The sequence below is a fragment of the Cebus imitator genome, unplaced genomic scaffold (genome assembly GCF_001604975.1).
Source record: "Cebus imitator isolate Cc_AM_T3 unplaced genomic scaffold, Cebus_imitator-1.0 Scaffold509, whole genome shotgun sequence".
Taxonomy (NCBI): Eukaryota; Metazoa; Chordata; class Mammalia; order Primates; family Cebidae; genus Cebus; species Cebus imitator.
In genome coordinates this window covers 1,373,413-1,385,001 of record NW_016107824.1, presented here as the reverse complement: position 1 = coordinate 1,385,001, position 11,589 = coordinate 1,373,413, and the positions used below count along the sequence as shown (strand labels likewise).

The following is an 11,589-nucleotide window of genomic DNA, read 5'->3' as shown; positions in this document are numbered from 1 at the left end:
GTGTGATCCGCTCCCACGAGACCCCAGGCCTCCTGCAGGACACGCCTGTGAGTCATGTGTGATCCGCTCCCATGAGACCCCAGGCCTCCTGCAGGACACACATGTGAGTCATATGTGATCTGCTCCCACGAGACCCCAGGCCTCCTGCAGGATATGCATGCAAAATACGACACAGGTTTTTGCCTCTTAGAAGCTATGGGATGAGTTACAGCTTCAGAACCCAAAAACAAGGTCAAGGCACCTGAAGCTGTTCCAGGAGCCAGGGCAACAAGGAGAGCCCCGTCCCTGGCTGGCAGACAGTGGCCTGTCGTGACCCATCACTCCCACTGCCGGGGCAGGGCCAGCCTGGTGCCCACTCACCTTGGTGAACCGCTGCTCTAACACTTCGTGCTCCCACTGCAGGTCTTTCAGCTCTTTCTCTGTGACTTTTAAACGTGCTTTTGTGCACTGTAGAAAAAATAGGGAGTAGGGATACAAAGTATTCAAGATTCACAGTCATCAGGTAACAGTCTCCTGGGAGATGGCAAAGCCAAAAACCATCGCCGTTAAGACCAGGTTCCAGGACACCAGCAGCTGAGCCCCGCCAGGGCAGGTCAGTAGCATGCGGTGAAGACAAGGGCCTGTCTCCAAAACACCCCCAGACTTGACTTTCCCCAGAAAACAAGGCTGAGAAAGGAGAAATGCTAGCCTCCCCATCTCCTTTCCTGCCCTGAAGGCCAAGCCCCACGTGGAGCCTCAGGGATCCCCGTGATGTTCCTTCCTCCTGAGCTGGGGCTGGTGCCAAGGAGGGAGATGATTCCAGCAGGAAACTCACAAGCAGGATCTGCTTGTCCCTCTCGTAGTTCACGAGCTGCTTCTGCATCTCACCCATCTCCTCGCGAGCCTTCTGGAGAGGGTCCGCCAGGCGCTTGTTCTGCACAGACACCTCTGCCATCTCCTTCTCCAGGTGGTCTTCCTTCTTCCGCATGTCCTCCATTTGCTCCTGCAGGCACAAGCACAGGCCCGGGAAGGGTCAGCAGGCAGAACCAAAGGGGCCATGGCTGCAGGGGGAGCCAGGGGGCCCTCCTGCCCACAAACAGGTCCTGAGGCCACATGCACGCTGGCACTTAGATCCCCGTTGTAGGGATAAACACAGTATTTCTGCAGTTTCAACTTATTCTGAGTTTTCTGGGAATGCAGCTTCCACGCAGATGGAGGGACTACACTTTGTTCAAGATTCCACCAAGGGCCGTGGCCTCTTGTAGAAAATCCTATCACTGCCAGCATGTGAGTGATGAGGACACCTGTCCACGCCAGCCACAATGGGTTACCCACTGCAGTTCCACCAAGCTTTTATAAATCAATTACACTTGATTACCTCCCCTCTCACTACGGTGAGGAACTATCCTGACAGCTTTTAACAATACGTATAGACAGGTTACATTATTTAGGAATTTCAATGAAGGACACTAGAGGGGCACTGTGAAACAATCTTATGAAATGGGGTGTGTTGGGAGAAGGGCTGGGGGCCGGATCCCCAGGACTCTGCAGCCTGCATCCTGGCACAGGCAGAGTATCTCCCCGCCCCCACCTCATGCGCAGCACCTCACCTTGAGGGAGTTGATGAGGGCCAGGTTGTTGAGGGTGATGTCGTTGTAGTAGTTCTTGATGTCGGTGAAGGCCTCCTCGTGGCGCTGCATCAGCGTGTTGATCTGGCCGTTCTTCCTCTCCTCCACTTCGTGCAGCTCGGTCTTTCTCCGCAGATCAAGCTCGTCCCTCAGCATCTTCATCTTCTTGTCATACTTGGCCTCGATTTCTGAAAGGCAGCAACAAATAGCAGCTTAGCAAGGAAGAAGGTGCCCCTACGACTACCAAACAGGGAGCCTGTAAACAGGACCCCAGATGCCCACTGTGGTCAGGACTGCTTTGCAAGCAAGCTCTGCAGGAGAACAGAGGGCTTTCGTGCTTTCTGCGGGTGGCTCCTACTCAGCACACATGCCACCGTCCACCTGCCTTTGCCAGTGACAGGCATTGCTAATCGCTCCCTGCACTGGGACCGCCAACAGCTGAATGTCAGCTGACCCCAGGAAGAGTAATCAAGGCCCGTGTGGCCATCCAGACACAGACTACAGGCTCTTATTAGTAAACCAGACAGGCTTCTGAAATGGGAGCCTTCTCAGACCAGGAACCATGGAGAAGACTATTTTAAGAATGCTGCCCACGGCACTGAGTAACCACCACCTGCTGATAACTCCTGATTTTAGCTAGGAGTGGGAAAGTGTGTGATAATCACAGGCTCCCAGACTCACATGAAAGTAAGTCGCTCTGGGATTCTGAGTGGGTCCACTGACCTTGGAAACTCCCACATTCTTTCCCTTGCATGCTTGGGCTGTTTTAATCTAGTTTGTGTTCCCTGAGTTCACAGGCTCTGGAGATAAGTTCCTTTCTGATGGGGGCTCTGGCACTGCCCTACACAATGAGCATGGGGGAAACTGACCTCGAACTTGCCTCTCAAAATCATTCCGCAACTTGGTGATCTCCTCAGTGTGTTTCTGCACAGGGGAAAAGAGGCCATTACTAGACAGCCAGACACAGAGGAAGCTGACTCCCTTCAGGCCGACCCTAGCCGCCATGAAAAACCCAGCTCAGCAAACCTCATTCTGCTGCTGGTTGCTGGGTTCTCCGCTCCTCCAGGTTCATGGAATATGCCCAGGATGACATGGTTCTGGTGCCCTCCACATTTCCTAACTCACTTTCCTCAACTACATCACCTCTCAGCTTGAGAGAGAACATGAACAGACACTGTGAGCACTGAACCCAACTTCGTTCCCTTGCCAAGCCATCCCACAGCACGGAGAGCAGCAGCCACATCCAGAGAGCTGCGGCATCTCTGCAGGTCCTGTGTGCAGCTTCCAACCTGCTGCACTGTTGCCGAAACCAGCATTTTAAAAGTATTTTAATAGGCTGGGCATGGTGAATCATGCCTGTAATCCCAGCACTTCAGAGGCCAAGGCAGGAGGATCACTTGAGGCCAAGAGTTCAAGAGCAGCCTAGGCAACACAGCAAGACCCTCTACAGAAAATTTAAAGATTGGGTGTATGTGGTGGCACATGTCTATAGTTCCAGCTACTTGGGAGGCTAAGGTGGAAGGATCGCCTGAGCCCAGGAGTTCGAAGCTGCTGAGCTACAATTGTACCAATGCACTGCAGCCTGGGAGACAGAATGAGACCTCGTCTCTAAAAATAAATATATATATTTTTTTAAACAAATAATTTGTATATATTTCAATAAACATTATATAATAAAATTTTGAATAAAAAAATTATTTTTTTTTCCTCAAGACAGAGTCTCGCTCTGTCACCAGGCTGGAGTGCAGTGGCGCAATCTCAGCTCACTGTGACCTCCGCCTCCCAGGTTCCAGTGATTCTCCTGCCTCAGCCTCCCAAGTTGCTGGGATTACAGGCACGGGCCACCCCACGTGCCTGAAAATAGAAAATACAGTGGCGCAATCTCAGCTCACTGTGACCGCCTCCCAGGTTCCAGTGATTCTCCTGCCTCAGCCTACCAAGTTGCTGGAATTATAAGCACGGACCACCCCACGTGCCTGTAAATAGAAAATAAACTAGAAAATAAAATTTTTGTATTTTTAGTAGAGACAGGGTTTCACCATGTTGGCCAGGATGGTCTCGACCTACTGACCTTGTGATCCACCCACCCTGGTCTCCCAAAGTGCTGGGATTACAGGCTTGAGCCGCTGCACCTGGCCACTGATTTTTTTTTTTAAAGCAGTATTTTCATCCAACAGGGAACTCTGATTATGTAACAATACCACTTCCAGGACCCGGATTAAGACCAGACAATTCTGGAGGGTTCAAGACTCCAGCACCCTCATGCTTTGCTGCAAAGTCAGCAGTCACTAAGTTTCTTCCAGATTCAGTTGAGGCTGAACTGCTTCCAGGCATGAGGCAAATTTGTTAGGTTCCTTGAGACCAGGCACAGTGGCTCGTGCCCACAATCCCAAGAATCTGGGAGGCCGAGGTGGGCGGATCACCTGAGGTCAGGAGTTCGAGACAGCCTGGCCAACATGGTGAAACCCCATCTCTGCAAAAATACAAAAATTAGCCGGGCATGATGGCAGGTACGTGTAATCCCAGCTACTTGGGAGGCTGAGGTGGGAGAATGGCTTGAATCCAGGAGGCAGAGGTTGCGGTGAGCCATGATCACACCACTGCACTCCAGCTTGGGTGACAGAGCGAGATTCCGTCTCCAAAAAAAGAGAAGGAAAGAAAGTCTCCTCTACCCAGCACCAGGAAGAACCTTTGAAGACTAACCTCAGACACGTCTCCTCCACCCATTCTCAGAGTGCAGTGGACTCCCCCAGGTCTAAGTCCCAGTCCTCACCCAGCTTTCGAGGTGAATAAGCACAGACCCCTCTCCCCCCAACGTCCTCCTTCTGTTCCTCTGGGCCTTCCCACTGGCCCACCCCTCTCCCCGCTGGTCACCTACTTGTACAAAACTGCACCCCTCCTCTCCCCACTTTGCTTTCTGTGTCATGTGTCCCCACCAGATTCTCTGTTTTATCTGACACATTTATTTTGTCTTCCAACTCACCTGTTGCCTTTCTAGACCATCACCCCCGGTCAGGCAGGCACTTTGCCAGAGATCAGATCAGGACCTAGCAGCTAATGGACGCTCAGCAAACAAATTCCTTTCTTTTTCATTTTGTCTCACTCTGTCACCGAGGCTGGAGTGCAGTGGCACGATCCTAGCTCACCACAGCCTTGACTTCCTGAACTCAAGGGATCCTCCCACCTCAGCCTCCCAAGTAGCTGACACTATAGGCATTGCCGCCACACCCGCTTATGTTTGTTGGTACTGTTATTTGAGACGGAGTCTCGCTCTGTCGTCCAGGCTGGAGTGAAGTGCTGCCATCTCGGCTCACTGCAGCCTCCGCCTTCCGGTTTCATGCAATTCTCCTGTCTCAGCCTCCCAAGTAGGTGAGATTACAGGCACCCACCACCATGCCCAGCTAATTTTTGTGTTTTTAGTAGAGACAGGGTTTGACCATGCTGGCCAGGCTGGGCTCGAAATCCTGACCTCATGATCCACCCGCCTCGGCCTCCCAAAGTGCTGGGATTACAGCCCTGATCTACCTCACCCAGCCATGGGTTTGTTTTGTTTTGTTTTTCTGTAGAGATAGGGTTCATCCTGCTGAGCAGTCTAGGGAAAAAGAAAGGAATAAAAAAAAAAAAAAGAGAAAAAACAAGATAGGGTTCAATGATTTCACCCAGGCTACTCTCCAACTATTGGCCTCAACCGGTTCTCCCATCTAACCCTCCCAAGTGCTGGGATTATGGGTGTGAGCCACTGAAGCAGGCGCACAAATCAATTTTAACAGTGCCCTGGAAACTCCCAGCTTCAAAAGTAAAAATCAGCACAGCTTGTGTGACAAACCACAGCTGCCCAAGGGCCAACACACTGGACATTTTAATGGTTGGTTCACTTTCTACTAAACACCAATGACACTATTCTCTAGGAAAGTACCTGGGCATCATGTGTCAGCAGCACATCAAAGACCCTGAGCTGGATTTTTCTTCGGGGATGTCAATTTATTCCTCAGGGCTGAGATAGCATTGTGCACTTGGCCCCAAAATGGGGTTTGTTTGGATACACGCTTAAAAATATACAGCTAGTGCTCGACTTACGACCACGATTGGTTCCGACAGACCGGTCGTAACACGATTTGGTCGTAAGTTGAGTAGGCTATATGCACGCGGAGATGGTAGTGCTGCTGGAAGCTGGTCCGCACTGTCGTACGCCCAGTTGGGCAACGTGTGCGCTGCCAGACGCGGAGCAGTCGTGGCTAGCAACTGTGGTCGTAAAGTCGAATGGTCGTAAGTTGCATAGGTTGTAAGTTGATCAATACCTGTATATATATTTCAACAAACTAAAAAAATGCAGGAGATCTTAGGCAAAAATATGAATTCCCAGTTGCTGTTGAATAAACCAGAGTTCATGCGGCACTGGGCTTGCGTCCCCAACAATCTGTCAGCCTCCACGTGCCCCCATCACACCTACCAGCCGCAGGTTCTTCACCACCACCTCATTGGCCAGCTCCTGTTCCTTGAGCTCCACCTTCAGCGCCCGCATATCCTTGCGCAGCGCACCCTCCTGCATGTGGTGCTCCTTCTGTGCCAGCTTCATGATCACCGTGCCTTCAGCCTTCATCTCTGTCAGGTTGTTCTGGTGCTCATAGAGCAGGTGCTTCACTTTCTGCTTGTACACCTGCAGGGCAATGAGAGTACCACCTGCTCACCTGCACCACAGCTACTCACCTACACACCTCCTCACCTGCACCACACCTGCTTACCTGCACACCTGCTTACCTGCACATCTGCTCACCTACACACCTGCTCACCTACACACCTCCTCACCTGCACCACACCTGCTCACCTACACCACAGCTATTCACCTACACACCTCCTCACATGCACCACACCTGCTCTCCTACGCCATACCTCCTCACCTGCACCACACCTGCTCACCTGCACCACACCTGCTCACCTGCACCACAGCCACTCACCTACATACCTCCTCACATGCACCACACCTGCTCACCTACACCATACCTCCTCACATGCACCACACCTGCTCACCTACACCATACCTCCTCACGTGCACCACACCTCATCTGCACCACACCTGCTCACCCGTATACCTGCTCACCTGCATCACACCTGCTCACCTACACCATACCTCCTCACCTGCACCACACCTACTCACCTACACCACAGCTATTCACCTACATACCTCCTCACATGCACACCTGCTCACCTACACCATACCTCCTCACCTGCACCACAGCTGCTCACCTACATACCTTCTCACCTGCACACCTGCTCACCTACACACCTGCTTACCTGCACCACACCTGCTCACCTGCACACCTCACCTGCACCACAGCTGCTCACCTACACACCTGCTTATCTGTACCACAGTTGCTCACCTACACACCTGCTCACCTGCACCACACCTGCTCACCTACACCACAGTTGTTCACCTATACACCTCCTCACCTGCACACCTGCTCACCTACAGTACAACTGCTCACCTACACCATAGATGCTCACCCATACACCTGCTCACCTGCATCACACCTGCTCACCTACACCACAGATGCTCACCGACACACCTCCTTACGTGCAACACCCCTGCTCACCTACACACCTGCTCACCTGTACACTTGCTCACCTGCACACCTGCTCACCTACACCACAGCTGCTCACCTACACACCTCCTTACGTGCAACACCCGTGCTCACCTACACACCTGCTCACCTACACACCTCACCCATATACCTGCTCACCTGCACACCAGCTCACCTGTACCCCTGCTCACCTGCACCACACCTCCTCACCTGTACACACGTACTCACCTGCACCACACCTCCTCACCTACACACACTGGCTCATCTGCACCCACCTGCTCACCTATATCATACCTCCTCCTCACCTGTACACACCTGTTCACCTGCACCACACCTCACCTGTACACACCTGGTCACTTGCAACCACCTGCTCACTTGCACCCACCTGCTCACTTGCACCCACCTGCTCACCGAACCACACCTGCTCACCTGTACATACCTGGTCACTTGCACCCTCTTGTTCGTCTGCACCAACTGCTCACTTTCATGCTTCCTCACCCGCACACACCTGTACACACATGGTCACTTGTACCCACCTACCCACCTGTACACATCTGTATGCACCTGGTCACTTGCACCCACCTGCTTACCTGCACCCACCCGCTCACACCTCATCTGCACATACCTGCCCCACCTGCTGACCTGCATCACCTCCTCACTTGTATTACCTGTGCCATCTGCTCACCTGCCCATACCTCCTCACCTGCACACACCTGCCCACTTGCATCCACCTGCTTACCTGCACCATCTAACCACCTGCACCATCTACTCACCTACCCACACTTCCTCACCTGCACACACCTCCTCACCTGCACACACCTGCTCACTTGCATCCACCTGCTCACCTGCACCATCTGCTCACCTGTACCCACCTCCTCACCTGTACCCACCTCCTCACCTGCACACACCTCCTCATCTGCACACACCTGCTCACTTGCATCTACCTGCTCACTTGCATCCACCTGCTCACCTACCCATGCCTCCTCACCTGCACACACATCCTCACCTTCACACACCTCCTCACCTGCACACAGCTCCTCACTTGCACACACCTGCCCGCCTGCACCATCTACTCACCTGTACCCACCTCCTCACCTGCACACACCTCCTCACCTGCACACACCTGCTCACTTGCATCCACCTGCTCCCTTGCATGACTCCTCACCTGCACACAGCTACAGATGCCTGTTCACTTAAGCAAACCTGCACACTTGAGGCAGAGTCAGACACCAAGGCTGGGAGGTGAGGTGCATCCCCAGCTCACGGGGTGCTGAGGGGCAGAGCTGAGTTGCAAACAGACCAGCCTGCCCCCAGGGCCCATGCTCCTTCCACGTTGTGGAGGCTGCATGTTAAACCTCAGGACCTGCAGGGTCTCTCCTGACACTGGAGAGATGAAGTGTCTCTCCCTCGGCCTCTTTTATAAAAAACGTCTTTAGGGCTGTGACTCCCAAAGCTGAGAACAGACAGCGTCCCACCCTCACCCTCAGGGGGCCCAGCTCCTCTGTGGCTGTGTGGTGACCAGGTGGGCACGGGCAGGCTGGCCCCACTCACCTTGATCTCCACCTGGTGCCTCTCCTCGGCCTCTTCCATCTCCCGATCTTTGTTCCTGAGCTCGGCCTTCTTCTCCTCCAGCTGCCTCCGGGTGATCTCCCAGAAGGTGTGGATTTTGTCCCGCTCCAGCTGGAAGTAGTTGCGCTCCTCCCGCTCACGGTCCAGCTCCTCCCGGATACGGCCCACATGCTCCTCCACCTGGCCAGGTGCAGTGGGTCAGGTGAGCACTGGGCAGGAGCCCGTGCATAGCAGAGGGGCAGGTGGCCGGAGAAGGGCAAGGAAGAAAGAGGGTGGACCCATTTTCACCTAAAATTAAACAGCTGAACATAAAAAGTTAAGATGTAAAGCTAGGAAGCTCCAGAGACAGAATACATTCAACAAGTGGCAGAATTCTCTTCCATTTGGCCAATAACATAAAATAACTATATCCTTTCATCCATTTCTGAGAATTTATACCTAAGAAATTTCTTAAAAGAAATATAAGAGCTTGTTGCTGAAAGATATTACCGACACCATTATTACAAGAGCAAAAATGTTAAAGAGGAAACAATCTGAGACCAATGTAAACAGGGAATGGGCTAGAGGTCGCGGCTCTCGCCTGCAATCCCAGCACTTTGGGAGGCCGAGGCGGAAGGATCCCTTGAGCCCAGGAGTTTAAGCCAACTTGGGCAACATAGCAAGACCCCATCTCTGCAAAAAAAATTTTTTTTAATTAGCCAGATGTCATGGCACACGCCTGTAGTCTCAGCTACTGGGAAAGCTGAGGTGGGAGAGTCACTGAAGCCCAGGAGGCTGAGGCTGAAGTTAGTCATGATAAAGCCACTACACTCGAGCCTGGGTGACAGACTGAGATTCTGTCTCAAAAAATAAACAGCCAGGCATGGTGGCTCCCAGCATTTTGGGAGGCCAAATCGGGAGGATCTTTTGAGCCTGAGAGTTTACCAGCCTAGGCAATATGGCAAAACCCCATCTCTACAAAACAGAAAAATAAAAATTAGCCAGGAGTGGTGGCACGGGCCTATAGTCACAGCTACTGGGAACACTTTGGGAGGACGATCACTTGAACTTGGGAGCTCGAGGCTGCAGTGAGCCGTGATCGCACCACTGCACTCCACCCTGGGTGACAGAGCAGGGCCCTGTCTGAAAACATAAATAAATGAATACTGCAATGGTTGAAAACTTAAGAGTATATCAACTGGGAGAAATATCACATTACCCAAAAAACAAATATACAAATGAGGTAGCAACATTTAAACAAATTCATATAATGTTAAATGAAAAAAAAAATTACCTTTAAAGGTACAATGTTAAGCAAAAAATATACAAGACCAGCAGATTCCTCACCCTCAAGAGGGTTCAACTGCAAATCTGCAAATAGGTTAAAAAAAATGTAGGACAGGCTTCCAGCTTTCTGGGGAGCCCATTTCCCTTAAGAATCAGTTATTTTCTGGGCACAGCCCCAGGCCCCTCCAGCCAGGCGTGTCCAGGTCACCTCCAGCCCTACCCTCTGCCTGGACCCTAAGGAAGTCTTCTGAGTCTGTGGCTCCGTGTGCCATGTGCAGTGCAAGGCTCTGCCCAGTGGGCTATACAGCCACTGCCACACAAGGCCTGTCTCCACAGGGAGGGGAAGTAAACAGGGAGGCGGCAGCAGCTCACGTGCTAGGACAAGGCAACGTTCAATCCACTCTCCACCCAGCAGCTCCAGACACCTTTTCTGAACACAAACCTCACCCCATCACCTCTTCGCTCAGCCCCCGGCTTGAACTGCTCATGCTTTCCCTGCATGTAAAACACGGCCATTCTTTAGCATGGTTCAAGGACCTCTGCCCAGCTCCAACTTCAGGTCATATGACTCTTGCGTAAGTCTCCTTCATATTTATTTTTTATCTTAATACTATCAAAAGAAGGTAACAATTATTACAATAACACATGAGCTGACACAGCACTCATGTCAGAGGCTCATGGGGCAGTCATCCATCAGGGCAGAGGCCAGAGGCTGCACTGTGCTCGCCAAGGCCTGCAGGTTTCAGGAGCCTCTTAGGTAAAACTGTAATTACATAATTATGTTCTGTAGCCCTTAACTGTATCCAAATGAAGAATGGACTTGAAATAACTCCTACAAAGAAACTATAGAAACATCACCTCCTCCCCAAAATAAGCATAGCCAAGAAGAAAAAGGCAGCCCTGATGGGACTTATATCAAAAACAATGATGATCAATCAGGCTGAGATGTGATTTTAAGTAACTCACCTTTCTTTTAAAATCTTCCTTTTTGAGATAATGTTTAATTGTGAATAAAATAAAGGTGAATGCTACGTGTGTGTGCTATGACAAGTCTCTACACAACAGTTGCAAAAAAGGGTAGATTGAAAGAGAATACTCAAAATTAAAAATAGCTTTTAAATCAGAAAAACTTGTCCTTCCAAATTCCTACTGCCCTATCAAAACGTTCTACAATGGGCTCTGTTGCCTTTTTGAAAACACACAGTCCACGTGAAAGCTTTGCAGCTGATGAGAATTATGGACCAGGCTGGAGTGCTTGTCCTGGCTTGCACAAAAGAGTAGATCCACATAGTGAGATGGACAAATGGTACAGCCACGTGAGAGGTTCACACAGGAACCCTGCGTGGCGCCCACCCCGGGACTAGGCCACAGCCGACTTGGCTCACCTGACCCTGCGTGGCACCCACCCACCCCGGGACTGGGCCACAGCCGGCTCTGCCCACCTGACCCTGCGTGGCACCCACCCACCCCGGAACTGGGCCACAGCCGGCTCCGCCCACCTGACCCTGCGTGGCGCCCACCCACCCCGGGACTGGGCCACAGCCGGCTCCGCCCACCTGACCCTGCGT

At 51.9% G+C, this 11,589-nt stretch overlaps 1 protein-coding gene across 4 annotated transcripts in view; it reads right to left on the bottom strand.

The window, feature by feature from the left end:
- The window catches only part of GAS8 (growth arrest specific 8), a 26,929-nt gene that overhangs the window by 10,138 nt on the left and 5,202 nt on the right, over nucleotides 1-11,589 (bottom strand). Inside the window, exons 3-8 of one of the 4 annotated variants that reach the window (XM_017513987.2) lie at nucleotides 8,738-8,935; nucleotides 6,058-6,264; nucleotides 2,477-2,531; nucleotides 1,590-1,795; nucleotides 815-982; nucleotides 361-447 (exon numbers count right to left, since the gene is read on the bottom strand). In XM_017513987.2, coding sequence (XP_017369476.1) covers nucleotides 361-447; nucleotides 815-982; nucleotides 1,590-1,795; nucleotides 2,477-2,531; nucleotides 6,058-6,264; nucleotides 8,738-8,935 — 921 coding nt within the window. Of the gene's footprint in view, nucleotides 1-360; nucleotides 448-814; nucleotides 983-1,589; nucleotides 1,796-2,476; nucleotides 2,532-4,590; nucleotides 4,749-5,076; nucleotides 5,095-6,057; nucleotides 6,265-8,737; nucleotides 9,058-11,589 lie in introns of those variants that run through there. The other 3 variants (XM_017513988.2, XM_037733260.1, XM_017513990.2) reach the window with 3 other exon arrangements.